The 19,726-nt window shown below is 40.3% G+C and overlaps 1 protein-coding gene across 1 annotated transcript; it reads left to right on the top strand.

Moving 5' to 3' along the window:
• The first annotated feature begins 3,908 nt into the window (after positions 1-3,908).
• Positions 3,909-8,784, top strand: LOC132396784 (Krueppel-like factor 4). The gene is made up of 5 exons (XM_059974692.1): positions 3,909-4,256; positions 4,369-4,492; positions 4,869-5,622; positions 5,725-5,886; positions 7,849-8,784. Exons 1-5 carry the CDS (start codon positions 4,252-4,254, stop codon positions 8,022-8,024), a joined length of 1,221 nt encoding a protein of 406 aa, XP_059830675.1. The 5' UTR covers positions 3,909-4,251; the 3' UTR covers positions 8,025-8,784.
• The last annotated feature ends 10,942 nt before the right edge of the window (positions 8,785-19,726 follow it).

Here is a 19,726-nt window from a genome sequence, read left to right on the forward strand (position 1 = left end):
TATTGTAGTGGAAAGAGACCACCATTTCACATTGAGCTGGTGACTTTCTAGACATTTTGACACCCCGATTATGGTTAAGTTGATTGCACTCCTATTCTAGAACATACTGAGAAGATAACAAAGGCAGATACTTTCACAACTGGACAAGCATTTGAATTCTCAAAGCATAGATGTCTATGGACCATGTGCTGGTAAATGGGATTAGTATAAATGGGTACTTGCTGGTGGATGTGTTGGGCCAAGAGGCCTGTTTCTGTACTACATGAATCTATGACTTTAAGATAAGCATCTTGCTCAAAGTGTATTGTGGCATTTAAACTGGTGACTAGACTAACCCCATGTGGAAATGTACTGGGTAAGTGATCCACCATACAATAGAAACAAGTATAATGCCTCTCTTTGCACTGTTCCCACATGCTTTCCTGGCATTGTACATGATGAATTGAAAGAAGACACTGTTGGTTCACCATGGAGTAGGATGTGACACTCATCAAACCTGCTTTAGAAAACAAAACTCAACAGTACTGCTGTAGGCGCTTAGAAGCATGTGAGCTTCTGTGATTGGATATTTACTGTAGGACATCTAATGCTTTATAGAATGAAGTACGGGAGAAATATTGAATTTAGCAGATCAAGGTAATGGCAGTTAGGTTCTCAGTGCGCTTAAACATCAGGAGCAGTGCACAAGTGCCTGTGATCATGATGGGTGTCTGGAGGGAATGATTGAACAAATAGGCAGTGGGGATAACCTGCTCTACTTGTACAGCAATGGCTTTGGCAATAAAGGATTTTAACAAGAGCACATCTGACATCTCAGAAACTACTTCCCAACAAAGGCAACGTTGTTGATTAAATTGACCATTGCACCAGCGAATATGCTAAAAGGAATATTTGAAGGTGAAGATCTCAAAATTTGCACCAAATGCATGGTTTACCAAGGAAGCATTGATTCTTTATGCTTTTATACTTTTGAGGTCTGGACTAATCAAAACATGTCCTTCAATTAACTGGAGACATTCCACCAATGCTGCCTACATAAATTCCCCACTATCCACTGGCTGGATAAGGAAATCAAATACAAAGTCCTCTTCCAAACCAATAATCTTAACATTGAGACATTGCTACACGCTGTTTGCTCCAATGCAACCTACTCTGGGCTCTATTAGACAAAGAGATCACCAGATGGAAAGAAGAAAAGATTCAATATGCTTACAAAGCCTCCTTAAAGAAAAAAAACAACAATCCCACCAATTCCTGGAAACCCCCGGCAAGCAAAGGGCAGTTGGATTAGCACTCAGTCCATTCATCAGGAGAGAGATGACCAGGTTTAGCCCAGCTTAAATGACGGAAGCAGCACAGCAAGGACTTCTGTCCACATCAACAGTAGAAGCAGTGGGTCCCAAATTAACCTCATCAGCCACTTCAGAGCTGCCATGGAACTGGTTATTTTTAATCCTGCAGAATTAGCTACAAAGAACATCTCCATTTTGCTCACTAACTGTCTAAGAGGTATCTGCAAGAGTAGAATTGATATTTTAGGTTTCTTGGTCAGTTTCTCAAAATTCAATGCACTTTTCAAAAAAAATTTAGCACGAAGGAAGAAATATATCTATCTTTTCACCCTATTTTAACAAATCAATAAAGTAACCTATTTTTCTCTAATAAAAGGTATTAATTGTGATTTGGGACGCTTTCTTTTTCTGGCATAATCTATTTTTTTCCTTATTGAACATACTTCCTCAATGTTCTAAAATATAATGCCAGAGCCAGCGAAAACTGTAACAAGGGTATGACTGGTTTCGTCTGTAGGTGCAAAAATTCTCTGCATTTCTGTAGTGTCAATTTTACCAGAACAAAGATTTTGAAATATGTGTTGACTTACTAGCAGAATAAAACAAACAACTGGTGACGTTGAAAGCTGTTTACCTAAAACATCAACCTTTTGTTTTCTCCTTACATGTGCTGAGCTTTCCTTTAATTTCAGGTTTCGGATATCCGCTAAACATTCCCCTAATTTTGCATAACTGACTATTAGCTGGCTCGGGTAGATCGGAGGGAACACACAATTCATTCATACCTCTGGCAAAGGAAAAGCTTCAGAGTCTGTTGACGAAAAGTAAAAAGAAAACTGAATGCATGTGAAAAAAAGTGAAACTAACTTAAATCCAAAAAAAATTTGTCGGAAATCTGTTTTTTTAAAATATGAAAATGCTATTGAAAATAAAAACTGCAGATACTGGAAATTTGATTTAAAACAGTAACACGCAGCAGGTCGAGACATGACCTTTGCCCTGAAATCTTCTGATTCTCTTTCCGCAGATGCTGCCCGACTTGCTGAGGTTCTCCAGCAGGTTCGGTCTAGGAGATGCTGGTAGCTGTTGAAAGGCAACATTCCAGGCTGACGACGTAAAAATGCTCTCAGCCTGAGCGGCAGACACATAAACAGAAGGTTATTTACAGCTCCAGGTACTGTCACCAGAGTTAACTTTTAACATCGTCGCAACAATTTAAATGTGATAGATCAAGGCTATTTCCCTAAACGTGCAATTACTTCTTTATGGTGCCTGACACTTCTTGGTAGTGGAAAGGTATTTGTGTAAGCCTGGCGCTTTGAAAGGCTGGGGCGTTCGCGGGCGGTAGCGAACAAAGCATTTTGATTATTCCTTAATTACTGCGTGAATACCACGATGCGCTACTCCGGACAAGCAGCCCCGAGTCCGGGTGACAGGCTTCTTGAAGGCCCCATTTATGTTCGCCCCTTCTTTAGGTCTGGCACTGACAATTAAGGAAGCCACCTTTCTGGATCAGATGAAATAGCAATGAGGTCGCGAAAAAAAAAGTTGCTCTTTTCAATGTGCAGAATGTCCCTGACATCGCTGCGGTCTTTTATCAATGAACAGAGAGGTGCTTGTCAGCCAACACATGCCAGTGATCTCGGCAGCCTGAAAGGGAAAGAGGGAGGTCCTTTATCCTGCCAGTTTAATTCATTCTCCTTCCACCTATGTCTTTGGTAATGCTGGAGTGATTTTGAATGAATGGAGAAGGTGAACTTACCAGAGAGAGAGGAAGCCACCCTATCCAGTCTGCTGGTAAACTAATCTTGCCCCCGGACTTTTTCCATAACACGTTATACTGTGGTAATGTGTGATTCTGATAGATCGAGCCCATTATGCGAATGTTAAGCTATCAGCGCGTGTGATATCGCGTTAGCTAAACTTTAATACTGCAGATTTTGCAGTATTAACTAATTCGATAGACAGATAGAAATCGGACAAGACGTTAAACCCTCATCCTGACAAGACGCGGATTTAGCCCCGTCTCTGTCAAAGGGCAAGCCGGACTTCTGGTCAGCATATTATGAGCAAATGCAACAAAGATTAAAACAAGCACTCTTTCACTCTTCAACATCTGACTTTACAGCTGCCGTGCGAGCAAAAACTGGGCACGGTCTGTGGCGGCTCCTGACACCTGCTAATGGGTTGCTCTCAAATAAAAGCACGTTAATATCAATTACATTTCTCAATAAAAGTGCCCGTTTTTGTAGAAGGCAATTCCTGTTGCAGCGAACGTAAAACGCCTTTATTTATCCCAAACAAGTTTGTTGCTCCTCGACACATGGCGGGTAAATAAAGCCGTACAAACAATAGACCAATCAGCGGCTCCTGTTGCCACTGTTTTCTCTTCCAAATAGTTACAAGCTCCTTCCGGCTGCCGCGTCACCGTGACGCAGGAGATGAACGGGGTGGGGATCCATTTAAACGTTAGCGGGCACCGCCCAATCCTGCGCTGCTTCGCTGCTGCCAGTCGACTGGTTATTTTTTTGTTGCCACTGAGTTTCCACAGCAACGGCAACGGCAGTGGCTTATTGGGGCGGAGGGTGGGTCCTTGGAGATTTAATAAGGGAGCGCGGTGCGGCTTGCTTCTGACAGTCTTGCGCTCCAGGGACGCCGGCCGTGCGCTACCTTACAGCTAGCAGCGGCGTCAGGAAGATCCGCAAATACCGCATTAACAGTAAATCCCAAGGAATACCAAGAGCTAGCCCAGCACCGGCAATGCTGCCGTCCCCGTGGAGTGAATGCATAGGCATGTCCCTCCTGCATTAGAAAGCCCCAGCTGTCTTTCCACCTCTGTGTGTCTGCGATCGGGCTCAAAATAAGAGACCTGTAAGAAGGCATCGCACTCCATGCCCCGGCCGTCCCTAGAGCAGGTGCTCCCTGTTCGCAGGTTTTGCAATTGCTCGGCTCAGTATTAATGAGGTAGGTCTTCTTTTAATATGTCTGAGTACACAATTTAGTGGGACACTTATGGTTCCGGGATGCAGCGGAGGAAGGCCGTATAAAGCTGACAGATTTCATGTGTTTCATGCAGGCGGCCGCAGACTGAGTTTGACATGGCTCTGTCCGGGACCGTCCTCCCACCTATAAACACGTTCGCCACCAGCTCGAACGCGAAGAGTGTGGAAACACCGACGGGACAGCACGCGGCGTATAATGTAAGCGCAGAGAGTTAGTGAATATGCAACAGTTCATTATCGAACGAAATAAAACAATTGTACATCTGTAAAAGTTTTAAGTCGAAAGTTGACAGCGGGCAATCGATTTCAGTTCCCACTAAATACACTTGGAATTCAGTTCAGATAGTTTGTAAAGTTTGAATATTTATTAATTATCATAGTTACCTTAAAGATTTCTTTATACATATATATGCTATTTAGCGATGTTCAAAACGTAAGCGTTGATACGTTGTGTATGTGTAATTCCCCAGTAATATTAAACATTGGTGTTAATGTCTGACTTATTTTACGTGCTGAGTTATATTTAAACACGAAGCAATATATTGAAACTAAAACTGCTTTTTCATTGTTGCAGAGATGGAGGGGAGAGATGACTAATCTGAGGCGATCCATGGAGAGCGACTGCCAGAACCTGGGGTATAGAAGGGAGGACGAGGAGTTAAGCGAGCTGTTAGACCTAGACTTTATTTTATCGAACACGATGAATTCAGAAACGATGGGAAACACTGCCAATAATTTCAACTGCCCCATGACTAACACAGCGGGGAATGCCGCGGACTTGTATCAAAGAGAGTCTTACAGCATTACGGATATCGGCGAGGGTCCGCCGAGTGGTGGGAGTCTTGTGGCCGAGTTGCTGAGACCGGACCTGGACCCCAGTTACTGCCACCCCAGGAGCCTGCATGGCAAATTCGTACTGAGGACAGCGGCGGAGGCGGGGGATTACAGCCAGGCGGTGCACATTGCCAAGCCCACTCCGCCCATCGACGCGCACCTGAACCACCTTCAGCAGGTATGCCAGAAAGTCAAACAGGAGCCGCTCAGCGTCAGTGCCACATGTGCAATGGGGAGAGAGCTGGACGGGCATGTCGCTGCATCTCAAGTGCCTGGACCCAGTCACAGGCAAGCCTGCCAACCGAGGCAGAATCAGGACGGGTTTAGCAGCAGGGTGACCTCGTCCTTGGCTTCAGAGGACATTCTCAGCAGGCCGTGCAACTCATCTCAGCTCCTGGCGCCCCAGAGAGCCGCCAACATCCCTCTGCAGCAGACCTTCAGCCCGGCGGGCAGTTACGCTCACTTCCAGGATCAAACCGCGCTCCCGTATCAAGGTCAGTCTTAACATCATTTTTTTTTCAATGATCCGTTACCCTTGCAGCACTCGGTTGAAGGAGCGATGCTGACCTGCTTTGCCCCTCCCTCTTCACCTTTAGAGCTCTTACCCTCGGGGTACCCACCTCGAGAAGAAAAGCCAAAGAGAGGCCGCCGTTCCTGGCCCAGGAAGAGGGTGGCCACTCACACGTGTGACTATGCCGGCTGTGGGAAGACATACACCAAAAGCTCCCACCTGAAAGCTCACCTTCGGACACACACAGGTACCTCCTCCGACCACCAACCCCCTCCCCTCTTACCGATACGTTCAGTCCCTCTATTGAAACTCTACGGCTCAGTATTTTTTATTATTTGCTTTTTATACATTTGCACAGTTTTGTTTTTGTTTTGCACATCGCTGTTTGTCAGTCTTTGCGTGTATTTCTGTTCTGCCGTGAATGCCTGTAAGAGAATGCATCTCAGTTGTATATGGTGACAGGGACTACTTTGATAATAAGCTTACTTTCATCTTTGAAATTGGAACACCTAGAATTGTGCTTCGTGGCCCATTCACTTGACTGGGGAGGCTTGAGAAGACTATGGGCCAAATGTGGCAAGTGAAACTATCTTAGTCAGCGTGGACAGGTTGAGCTTGTTTCCTTGCCCTTTGCTCTATGATCCACTGATTAGAAAATATCTGCTAAAAGATGAACTCTTGATCTCCCAATGTACCTGGTTGCTGCCCTTGCACTTTTACTTGTCTGCCTTCGCTACAGTTTCTCTAATTGCAACCCCACATTCTGCATTCTGTTTTCTTTTTATGGCCTCGTTGTAATTATGCATGGTATCGTCTGTATGGATGGCTCGCAGGACAACAGCTTTTCACTGGAGATACATTACACTGCAGATAGAGGAATCTGCTGGAAGAGCTCAGCATCTGCGGGAGGAACGGAATTTGGGAATGTCCCAATGAATGTTATCATTGAGCGATCATTTCCCACCGGCAGATGCTACTCCAGTGAATTTACACTAGTGAAATTTAAGAGACTACTAGACAGGTATATGGAGGAATTTAAGGTGGAGGGTTATATGGGAGGCAGGGTTTAAGTGTCGGCTCAGCATTGTGGGCCGAAGGGCCTGTACTGTGCTGTATTCTATGTTCTGTGTTCTATGTTGGGTGCCTCCAACAGATTGTGTTTCTCCCTACTGTATCTCAATACATGTGTCAACAATAAACTAATCCAATATATCAAGGGTTTACGTTAATAGTCTAAGTTTTATTTTTCTGATGTGAAGTAGACTGCCCCGGGGCCCAGTTTAGGTTTGCAATGCAGTGTCATACCTAGTGGGCTGGATTAGTACAAATCCCACACCCCAAACCCCGCATGCAGGTAACAATGTGACACGGTTCATGGGGTCCTGCAAGGTGTTTGCAGACTTATTCAAGTCGGTGGCTGATTTTTATCCATTTGAATTTGAAAAAAAATTTCTAAACTTTCAAAATGTGTACAGTAATTTTTTTCCTTATATATATTTAACACACTCTTTCTGATGTACCGGGTCCTTAAGTTATTTTCAGCCCAAGTTTTGCCTGTTTCTGTCCTCTCCCTCAGCCCTGACTTCCCCGCTCTCACCAGGTTTTTCAAACCACGAGTAGAAGTTTGATTCTACTTCGGACTTTGTGGTCTCGTCTTGTTTTACCCATTATCCCTTTAAACCCTTTTTTTGTATACTATTGAGAGAATGCAGCAGGAGCTGCGGCATGCTGTAACTATTCTGCAGATAATGAGAAGTTTAAGAAACCCTAATGCGGTGATCGCCACAGAATGGCACTGGAAATCAATCTACAGGCAGCAGAAGTTGGAGATCTGAATTTTTTTAATATAAAATCTGATCAAAGACCCGTCATTAGAAGTGCGAAAGAGACGGTGCCAATGTCAGTGTCTCGTTTGTGGCCTGTTTGTGTCTGAGTATGTTCCTCCGTCGTGTTTTGGTGTTCTTTGCAAGCAAGCACGCGTGTGTTAATCTTTCTCTTGCTTTATGTGTGCATTCGAGTCTCTGCTTCTGTCTGCTTCTGCTGCTGACAAAAAAAATCTAATTTTGATGGCATTTATATCCTGAGTATGAATGCCTAAGACAATAAACTTGACAATCTGCCTATATCGCTCTAGTTGTCGCTCTGTCTCTTTGTCTATATTATGCTCCCCACCAGTTAGCCCTTACCGTGATGATCTCATTTGTTTCAGGGGAGAAACCCTATCACTGTGACTGGGAAGGCTGTGGCTGGAAGTTCGCTCGTTCTGATGAACTGACGAGACACTATAGAAAACATACGGGACATCGTCCTTTCCAGTGTCACAAATGCGACCGAGCATTTTCCAGATCCGATCACTTGGCTTTACATATGAAAAGACACTTGTAGTTAAACAACAACATGGCATGGAACAACTCTAGGGCTTCTACTTGTAAATATACTCACTGCCTTTCACTCTGCACCCTTGGGCGCGTGCAAAGGAACTAATATACCCAAGTGTCCTGGTGAATAATATTGGCCTGAAGTGGAATCTATCTGCTGAGGTAGCCGATGCAAAGCGTCAAGGTTCGTTCCAAAGAGCCCCGAGTGGCCCGTGATCCACTGAAATCATTGGAGAACATGAAACAGGGTAAATATAAACTTTGCTATTCCATGTGCCTTACAACGACTCCAAGCAGATCACAGTTCGTCCAAAAGCTCAATTCCTTTGTACAAAGGGAGAGTCCAGGTACAGAAGGCTTGCTCTATATATAAACCAAGAAACTTGACGAGACGGTGCTCACAGACTGGCAGCCAGATTTTGCGAAGTGGAAAACTATGCAATAAATTCTGTCACTGGATACGAAGAAGTGCAAGTTCAGGTTTACGGTATTGTCAAAGGTCAGGTAACAATTTCTCCCTCATATCGCTGAATATCACTCCGTGGTTTCTGTGCAATAATGATTATTAATTTTATAATATTCTATACTTTGAAGCAGAACAGATTTCATTTCTATATTTTACTCAACATATTTTATCTAATGTACATTTTATGTGACAATTTTGTACATTTGTAAATAAGGAGTAAACATTTTCATCATTTTGGATATTGCATATAATGTTTTTTGGAAAAGGAAAATGTAATAAACTTAAAATTTCTGTATCTGTATTGATGACTGAAGATGCCTTTTTCTTTAAAAAAAATCAAATTTCCGTAAGATATGCAAAGCCAAACTATTAGCATTAAAAAGAACAACTTTTGGACAGTTGGGCATGTGATTATTTAGTGGGATTAGCATACCATTTGAATTCAGTTTTAATACTGACAGTGAGATCTGTAACATGCAAACTCTGCATTTACTGGGGCCTGTTGAACTTTAGGCACTGACTTTAAAGTGACTCCGACGTGCTGAGACAGTGGTTCAATAGTGGTATCTGAGAGCGCTTTTAATTATACACTTGGTCTTTGGTACCAATCTGATCCAGTTTTTTGTACTGTCAAGTCAAATGGAAGAATATGAGGAAGTTTGGAATATCCTGTAGATTTGGCAATAAGTTCTAGGGTGAAGCTTCAATGCAGCACTGTCCTCAAGAGTTAACTTTACAGTGAAGATATGGTATAAGGAGCTCTTCTGTTCTTTGGCATGCATGTAAGAGATCTAAAAAGCCGAACATGCTCTTATGTCTCAAGTGAAAAATTCTTTGACCTGAAATAATGACTCCTTCCCAACCCCCTGCCAATGCTGTCTGCTTTCTGTGTATTTCAGCATCTTTTGTTTTGTTTTTCTTCCTAATTTCCAACATCTATGGTATTTATTTTACTTTTGCATCTGGATGTTATAAATCCCTTAGAATTTTTAAGAAGAGCATGGGGTATTCCCCAGTGACCCAGGCAATCATTACCCCACAATCCAAAGTACAAACTAGAAATGATCTGTGCACTATAGCACTACTGATTGAACAAGCTCGCTGTGTTTGGACTGGCTGCACATCCTCTATTATAAATGTGACCACACAAGAATTTAATTGGCTATAAAGTGATTTGGAATGTTACCAAAGGAATTTAAAAGGCAGTACATAACTGAAAGTCCTTCGCTTCTTTACGTTGCCAATTAATATAATGCTAACTGAAGTTTTAGTCTGTAGCCTGCCTTGTGACTGATGCCTTTTTAATGTAACAGGGCCTGGTTTGGTGTACTGTTTTTTTTAAATTGCTTCATTCTGCCATTCTCTTCCTGCTGGATCACATACACTTGGAAAAGGGAAAAGTCGTATTTATACACTGTTGGAATGACCCAGTGGTTTGCAACTAATGAAGTACTTTCTGAGGTGTAGACATTTTTGGATTGTTTGAAATATAGCAGTCAATGTTGCAAATACCACAGAGACTGTGATTGAGAAATAAATATTGGCCTGGATATTGAGCGGACTTTCCTACTGGTCTTCAGAGTTGTACCCAGGGGAAATTCAGCATGCACCTGAAAATATACTTGAACATGGAATACCTCGCATTGTATTTGGTATATTGTGGTTAAGTTAACATTTGGCTTGTGAATGTACATGATTTCAATATTTTATACTCCCATTGGTCGGGCAGCTAACGTCAATTTTCAACCTCATGACAACATATAAAATACAAAAAAAGTAGTATTCCTTAAATCAACTTTTCATAAAGTTTAAAAAGAGGAGGCTAAGCAGGAGCTGGAAATCGGTCTGACTGCCACATAGATGGCAGTGCCTGTGGAAAGAGCAGCAGCTGAATGAACTGGAAATATCTGTAAACGCTTTTGCACTCTCCACAGCTACTGACTAACTTGCTGAACATTTCCAGCACAGTCCAGTGACTTGTCACAGCAATATTTTGCCTTACAGGCTCAGGTGAAATCCACACGTTGCTTCACCAAGGAGTACAATTTTAGAAGTGATATTTTCATCTTCAGTGTTCTCTAAGCAGCAATTTACAGCATGCAAAGTATTAAATGGACAGCACAGATGATTTTAAAAAATTGTACCAATTTCATGTGCATAACAAAAATTGCCCAGAGCTGCCTTGCTCTTTTGCAACAGGTAGTTTGTAACGTCTGCTGTACCGAGGGTCTCATTCTCATGTTTCAAGCTCATTATTGATTAAAACCAAGCTGAGATGGCCTAATCATATTTCCCATTTGATTATTTAATAAACAGCAGAAAGGATCTATCTCCATATTTCATGAGGGTGATTTGAAGTCCAGTCACTGGACTTAAAGGTTCTGCAGCTTTCTTGAACATCACCAATTCCTTTTGCTACACTATTAGCTTTTGGCTGCTCAGGCCCCAACTCTGCAATTCCCTTCTTTTATGCCTCTCCTTTTACTCAAAAGGCTCCGACTCAATTACTTCATGATCAAGCTATTGGTCACCAGGCTTAATCGTTTCAAACTTGACTTGATATCAAATTTGTTTGAGAGTATTTTTGGGCTGCTTAATCATTAGAGGCACAATATAAGTACAAGAGGTTCTTACAAGAAAAGAAAAATCTATGGCCTTTGCCATTCAGTCCAAAAGGAAAACAGAAATAAAGTTTGCAGTCAGGTGCTCTGTTTTAAATACAATGATTTGTTAATGTCATACCACCACTGTAATTCCCTGATTTATAGTTTGTAATATGTTTAATGGAAGAAAATTCAGAGCGAAAAATGACAAAGCATATTGCTCAAGTTTTTCAGCCTAATAATGTGCAGGATTTTTGAATTAGCCTTTTGGATGCACATCACATGCAATTAATTATTCTTGTAGTGGAATGTATTTTGGAATTATTTGGAAATGCTTCCATGTTTGAGTAACTGCATCATCCACAACAGAAACCTTAAATATATTCTACATTCTGTTAGCTTAGATCAGTTTAAAACTCCTTGAAATACGTTGAAGTTAGAATGAATGAGAATATATATTAACTTTAATGGTACATCATTGTTTTGATTGGCAGACCCTTGATGGCTTGCATCCATTCTAGATCTGTAAGTTCTGAGCTAGCTGATGGATTGTATGGTGATCCATTTTCTCCACCACTAGAAGGACAAGTAGTGCTTGAAAACGTGGAAGGGGAAAGTTGTTTGGGATGTTGTGCAGTCTCTTTGCCATTTGTATATGGATTCTCCCCGCTCCTACTGTGAAGACTTGGTGCCCCACTTTTGAGATACTACACCTCAATTCTGAACAATTGCATGTCAAGGAATCCAGCAAATCAGTGAAGATATTCAATTTCTTCAAGGAGACTTTGAGAACATCCTTGGAGCATTTTTCTTTTCCTACTTCTAACCTACTGTTATGGGGAGCTTGGGACATCACTCTCCAGGAGTTCTGTGCCAGTCATGTTGTTTGCCCATGGGACCTAACTGAGCAAGATCAGAACCTTTGGAGATAGTGGCCTGGGAGAGCTTGTTGACATTAGTGCGCTATTCCACCCAATGATTTTAGGAGTCTTTGCTGATGTGGGATTGATGGTGCTCTGAAGGGCTTGTAGCAGCTTCCTGATGTCTTTGAAGCATACAGGAGGGTGAGATTCATTGCTGATTGGTGAATGTGGAGGTGGCTTTGTGGTTTTGGTCATCAAAAGGGTGGTTGAAAGTTGTACTGTGTGTTTGGAGATGGTGGTGAATTTTAGCAACAGAGCGGCAGCATAAACAAAATTAGTAGCTGCTTTGAGTATCCTAGCTGGGTTTGGCTCTTTGAGTGAAGGCTGTTATTAATGAACTATTTTCATTCCACTGCCACGCCGCTTGTTACATTGATGCTCTTTCCTTTATCAAATCTTTCTATTGGTTTAAGCCTCCGGAATTACAATAGATCTGGAATGATTTTTTTTATCACTAGTTGTCTTTTGCCTCACAAGAGGGCAATCAAGACAAGTCATGTGACAGTTTAGGTTAGAGCTGAATTGAAACAAAAGTATGATGGAGAAAAGTTTCACTTATAAATCTTTTGCTGATGAAGTTAGCAGGCTAATTCATTTTTAATCCTGATGCAGTGTCAACAATTCCCTTCTCACCAGCCACTGAGTCCCTCCAGCAATTCCTTGCTTATTTTTGATTGTACGGGTTATATGTATTGCTATTTCATGGAAAGGAAGGAGGCAGCTATTAACCAGAGGAAAAACTTGGTTCTGACAAAACACAATGCATTCGGAGAGATGTAAACTTTTGTAAGAGAGTGTGTCACTATTGTTGGCTTCTTGCAGCTGAGGAAAATCACATGTTGAAATGATATTGTAGCTTGGAGACTAGAATTGTGACATGATGTTCTGAGTAAACCAGGCTGATGCTACAGGGAACAGCAATCCAGAAAACAAATAGTGTCTTTAATGAACAGTGCAGAAAAAGGTTAATAGTTAACATTAATAGTGTAATATTCATTGAAACCTATAGAGAGCAATATTAGCCTTTATTCCTGAGATTTGACTCACAAAAGTGATTAGATTTTGCAACAACTATAAAGAATACTGTCTAAGCAACTTTAGAGTGGCTATGTTCAGTTCAAGGCACTATTCCCCTGGTAATGTACTATTCCCTGGCAATAGAATAAAACTAATTTCAGAATATTACCAGACAATGGAGGTTAGATTACATTGACAGGTTCTATTGGTAAAATATGTATTCCCTGCAGTATGCATCTAAAGGGTGGTCTAACTAATGTTTCAATTAAAAATAAAGGTGAAGATCCTGAAGTTGGAGCAGTCAAGAGCAGTGATTCTCAACATGGGCTATGCTGAAACATAGGGGTCACAAATTAAAAAAAAATAAACTGTGGTCCACAGGTGTTTCTGAATGGGCCTGATAAGTTTCCTGTCTTATTGAAATATTACTAGAATATATAAATTAAAAAAAGAAATTACTATATGCAATTTAATTGGAACCCTGAATGAACTGAATGGGGAAAATATGCTAGATGATGCAAAGTGTGTGTGGCATGTGAATCGTTAACTCTGTTCCTGGACCATAGGCAAACCAGTGCAGGGTGACCTACTGAGCCCCACTCCACATCTACCCCAAATCACAAACTGCAGATTAGGTGGAGTTGTTTGCAACAACAGTAATCAGCAAACATGAGCAAGGAGAGTGGTTCTGATGGTCTTCCACTAACTCTTGTGCTTTAGAATATTTGAAAAACATGATATGAAGGCTACAGTTACTGCAGTGGGGTCATCTGCCAGATTAACAGCTTAAAAAAAAGCAAATTGTTGCTGCTAAGTTTTGACATATTTTACCTGTCATATGTATTTGAAAAACTGAATTTATTAAATAAGCAGTTGCAAGGAAAAAACTGCAATATTATATCATGGAAAGAGGCTAATACAGCTTTCCTCAAACTTCTCAGCAGCATTATTAGTCATTGTTTGTTTATGCAATTTTCTTCACTGGTCACATTTCAATTAGAATCGCAAGATGATCTGATTGAATTTACTTGCCATAAAATTTTATTGTGCAAAGAACTTCCAATTCCACAATAACGTCTGACTTTGAAATATCCCAAAATACATATAGCCAGTCAAATACTTTTGAAGGATAGTCCCTGTAAAAACGCCAATGCATGGTTGTTTTCGGACATAAAGTACAAATGTAAATACCAACATTCAGGAACAGATGGGTCTTTCCATCCCCATTTAAAACATTATGAAAGAATGAATTAGTGTTGCTGCAATAGTATTACTGGTGTTGTTCATTACTATTATACCTCTAAAGTGGAAGCATTGATCTGAGCATATTTTGGATTGGGTCATCTTTCATATTGTTTTAAGCTAAACGTTTAACTTTGACACGAGAAGCAGGCACACATGGCTGCTTTCTGCCACTTTTTTTTTTCCAGGCCCACTGAAGGGTCTCAGCCCAAAACGTCATCTGTACTCTTTTCCATAGATACTGCCTGGCCTGCTAAGTTCATCTAGCATTTTGTGTATGTTGCTCAGATTTCCAGCACCTGCAGATTTTTCTCTTGTTTGTGCCTTCTGCCAGAGTTTGCTTTCAGTGATCTAGAATATTGGTGGCAGTCCCGACTCTCAGGCATTTCATACTAAATTGTACACAACTTTTTTTTATGACATTCCCTTCTTAAAGCTTCATCTCAATTTAATCTTCCCTCTTTTCTGTGCAGTGTACCCACAAATTTTCAATACTGCTAGTTTTATTTTCCCTTCAGTACAACATTAAAATTGGTGCTTCATGTACCATTTCTTATTTGTCTTTCTGACTTGCCTGTACTTTTAACATTTGCCAGCAATGTACTCAACATTTACTAACAGCAAAGCACAAAACAAGCCTTGTCAGTGCCATACTACTTTGCCCTAGCCAGCTGAGACTTTGGTTCAAAACCCACTCCAAAAGTATTAAACTGAGACCCCTTTGCCTTTTTAGCTGGGTTCAAAGAAACTTCACATCCACTAATAAAGGTGCAGCTGGTAGAACTGCTAGCTGATGTCTCCAATGAGCTAGGTTTTGATCCTGAATTCCAGTGCTGTTTTTGAGGAGTTTGCACATTCTCCCTATGACAATGTGACTTTCCAGGTACTCTGGTTTCCCCACATACAGGCTGGTGGATAAATTGATTAACTGGCCACTATAAATTGCATATAGTCTGTAGCTAAGTGTTCAAATCTGGGTGGGTGAGGAGGGAAATGTAGGTGATGTGGGGCAATTCAAATTGTATATGGATTTCAGCAAGGCATTTGATAAGGTACCCCATGCAAGGCTTATTGAGAAAGTAAGGAGGCATGGGATCCAAGGGGACATTCCTTTGTGGATCCAGAACTGGCTTGCTCACAGAAGGCAAAGAGTGGTTGTAGACTGGTCATATTCTGCATGGAGGTCAGAGACCAGTGGTGTGCCTCAGGGATCTGTTCTGGGACCCTTATTCTTCGTGATTTTTCTAAGTGACCTGGATGAGGAAGTGGAGGGATGGGTTTGTAAGTTTGTTGATGATACAAAGGTTGGGGGTGTAATGGATAGTGTGGAGGGCTGTCAGAGGTTACAACGGGACATTGATAGGATGCAAAACTGGGCTGAGAAGTGGCAGATGGAGTTCAACCCAGACGTGTGAAGTGGTTCATTTTGGTATGTCAAATATGATGGCAGAATATAATATTAATAGTAAGACTCTTGGCAGTGTGGAGGATCAGAGGTCCGAGTCCACAGGACAATCAAAGCAGCTGTGCATGTTGACTGTGGTTAAGAAGACATACGGAGGAGAATTGGCCTTCATTGATCGTGGAATTGAATTTAGGAGCTGAGAGGTAATGTTGCAGCTATATAGGACCCTGGTCAGACCCCACTTGGAGAACTGTGCTCTGTTCTGGTCCCCTCACTACAGGAAGGATATGGAAGCCATAGAAAGGGTGCAGAGGAGGTTTACAAGGATGTTGCCTGGATTGGGGAACATGCCTTATGAAAACAGGTTGAGTGAACTCGGCTCTTTCTCCTTGGAGCGATGGAGGATGAGAGGTGACCCGAAAGAGGTGTATAAGATGAAGAGAGGCATTGATTGTGTGGATAGTCAGAGACTTTTTCCCAAGGCTGAAATGGTTGCCACAAGAGGACACAGGTTTAAAGTGCTGGGGGGGTAGGTACAGAGGAGATGTCAGGGCTAAGTTTTTTTAATCAGAGTGGTGAGTGTGTGGAATGGGCTGCCAGCAATGGTGGCAGATACGATAGGATCTTTTAAGAGACTTTTGGGGAGATTAATGGAGCTTAGAAAAATAGAGGGCTATGGGTATGCATAGTAATTTCTAAGATAGTGACATGTTCAGCACAACTTTGTGGGCCGAAGGGCCTTTATTGTGCTGTAGGTTTTCTATGTTTCTAAATAAGTTAGGGTAGGATCAATATAATAATGTGTTTAAAAATTGCCATGGAGTGGTTGAGCTCATGACCCTACTTACATATTGTGTTTTTAATATTTCAATAATATTTATGTAGCTGTGTGTATGTATGTAATATTGATTAAGCATTCTTATTGGTTTAAATAAATTATTATGAGTTATGTATAGAAATATCTGAATTGCATGCATGATACCTGCATGTCTCACTTAAAGTAAAGACAAAGTTAGACCCACATTCTGGACTCTTGTGTCTTCCTTTTGAATTAGCTTTATGTTTTCAAGTTACAGAACATAACACATACTGTATCTCTCTAAGAATATTTCAATGAAATATCCAGGAGTTCTCACTGCTCTCTCAATCAAATTGCAGCTAAACAAATCTTGCTGCATGCAGTTTGGTATTCTTGTTTCCTATATTACAACAATGACTGCATTTTGAAGCTACTACTTTTGTTGTGAAATGCTTCAGGTTATTCAATGACGGTGAAAAGCACTATGGAAATGCAAGATCCTTTCATGTGCTGAAAGAAAGCACAGGTGGTTTGGATGAATTGGAAGGGGTACTTCAATGGTTACACTCCAGACCCAAATCCATAAAAGTCAGTGCCCACGGAACTATCTGGCAGCAAAGCAAAGGAACTTCAGAATTTTGTACCATAACCTTTGTATTATCTTTTTTTAAAAAAGAAGATTCATTACTTTGAACTTTATGTGGAATTAGGAGGGAAGATTAGAGTAAACAAAATATCTGATTCAATAAAGATGAAAGGGAATGAACAACTGGGAATTAACTAAGAAATAGAGGCACATGTGCCTCCTTAAGCTAGTTGTACCATTCTATAAGGTCAAACTGATGCTTTGTTTTTGTTTTTTTTTAACTTTTTTTATTAAGTTTTCAGATTATTACAGAAAGAAAAAAAGAATACCCTTCCCCCTCCCCTTAGCCCCTTCCCCCCTAACATCCCTATAGAAAAGAAAGAAAGAAAGAGTGCCTGGATATCGGAAGATCCCCACATGCTCCACGGAGTTTGTAATAACTTTAGTATATATATTTATTTCTTTCCCCAAATAACCAATTATTTTATCTTCAGAGCACCTATATATTTAATCCTGTCTTTTATAAATAAGGGCACCAAAGTTTCAAAAATGTTTCGTATTTATCTCTTAAATTATAAGTAATTTTTTCAAGTGGAATACAGCTGGAAATTTCATTCTTCCAACAATCTATACTTAAGTATGCATCTGATTTCCAAGTAACCGCAATAGCCCTTTTGGCTACTGCCAGTGCAACTTCCAAACTTTAAAAGTTATTATAAAGCAAATCAACTTAGATTTATTGCATCTTTTTTTGATGAAGATAAACTGGCATGGATTAGAATAGAACTAGATAAAATAGGAGAAAATATACCAGAAGATTTTATATATAAGTCAGAATCTAAATGGATATGGGAAAAGAAAGAATCTCCAATATTAAAACATTTGATTGATTTATGGAATAAGATAAATAATGATGATGAGATAAAGAAATCTTTATTAGCAAAGAGATCTTTAATTCAAAATAAACTTATTCATTTTACAACGGATAACCAACTTTTATACAACTGGTTTCAAAAAGGGCTTAGATATATAGGAGATTGTTTTGAAGGAGGTATATTAATGTCATTTGATCAATTAAAGAATAAATATAAAGTATCAAACAACACTCTTTTTTGTTACTTCCAATTAAGGGCTTATTTAAGAGAAAAATTAGGTCAAACAATGTTATTGCCGAAATCTAGTGAAATAGAAACTTTAACTCAAAAAGGAAAAACTAAAACATTTATTTCTTGTATGTATATCTTGATTCAAAAACAGGCAACTAAACAAGGAGTCCATAAGTCAAGACAAAAATGGGAAAGTGACTTGAATATTAAAATTGAAGAATCAAATTTGTCAAGACTACGTCTTGATAGTATGACAAATACAATAAATGTCCGGTTAAGATTAGTGCAATATAATTTTTTACATCAATTATATATTACACCACAAAAAATAAATTAATTAAATCCAAACTTATCTGATCAGTGTTTCTGATGTAACCAAGAAATTGGTACTTTTTTACATTCTACTTGGTCTTGTACCGATGCTTTGTTTGATGTGAACTTCACTTTTCTCCTGATGCCCGGAAGTTTTCATTATCCAAGGCACAAACATCCATCCAACCATCTAATTGAACATAAATAAAGGAATAGGTAATGAAAATTTCTAGGTTGATTTGATTTTCAGTTCCCTATAGGAAATAGCAAATGGATGTACTTACTGCTGAATGCAATTCACACCACTAATTCATTGAGAAAGAGCAAAATTTGGCAAGAGCAAGAAGAGGAAATTTGGTGATAAATCTTAATCCACAGCACTCAAAAAGCTAGATGTAATCTCTCCTAGCATTAGAGGAATGCTTAATGTCATCATTCTCAGTGGATGTTACATGACTCCGAGTGCTGGATCCTTGCAGGAAGAATAAAGCGCAAGTTTGGGAACAAGCTACAGAATATTCTTGGAATTTTCTAGCCCAGAGAACCTCAGACCAAAATACACATCAAGCTAGAAATATAGAGCCCATTGTTCAAATAGCAAAAAGGAAAAGATCAAAAGCACCACTTTGTGCCACAGCTGGGCAGCTTAAAACAGCTTCGTTCTGGGCATTTGACAGGAACAAGAAGTCTTGCTCAAGGAGACATGGTGAAAAGAAAACAGAGAAAGAAAGATATATATAATTACATGCAAACAGGAATGAGTCCACCAGCAGGACTGCTTTCTAGTAGTGCCATATATGCTACTGAAAGCTTAACAATACTGAATGAATAGATGGACAAAGATGTAGGGATATTTGCTGATTAGATAGGTACCTTCTGAGCTGAATTGTAGACCGAAGTACAGGAGCCAGGTGGGGGGAATGCTTACTAAACTGTTGCCTCATGGCCATGTGCATGCATGCATCTCTGTATGTAGTGCATGTAACATGCGTACAACATGTGTGTGTGCACGCATAGAAAGTGGGCTGGAAATGTTTACTGGGTCTTTTTCCTTTAGAAAGTACTAATGTTGACAAAAATGTTGTATTACTTTCTCAAACCATTTACCAAAGTTATAAATGTACTGGCCATTATTTATCTCTCAAGTAACATCACTCAGACTGATTATCTGGTCATATATCAAAATGTTTTGGAACCTGCCTTGCACATTCTAACTGCAATGTTTCCTCTATTAACTGCGGAAACAATTT

The sequence above is a fragment of the Hypanus sabinus genome, chromosome 7, assembly GCF_030144855.1.
Source record: "Hypanus sabinus isolate sHypSab1 chromosome 7, sHypSab1.hap1, whole genome shotgun sequence".
Lineage (NCBI taxonomy): Eukaryota > Metazoa > Chordata > Chondrichthyes > Myliobatiformes > Dasyatidae > Hypanus > Hypanus sabinus.

What these genes read in the sequence shown, in the direction of transcription:
- LOC132396784 (XM_059974692.1), top strand. An exon ending in GACAGCACGCGGCGTATAAT is followed by an intron (nt 4,493 to 4,868) that starts GTAAGCGCAGAG and finishes TCATTGTTGCAG; the next exon opens with AGATGGAGGGGAGAGATGAC. An exon ending in TCACCTTCGGACACACACAG is followed by an intron (nt 5,887 to 7,848) that starts GTACCTCCTCCG and finishes CATTTGTTTCAG; the next exon opens with GGGAGAAACCCTATCACTGT.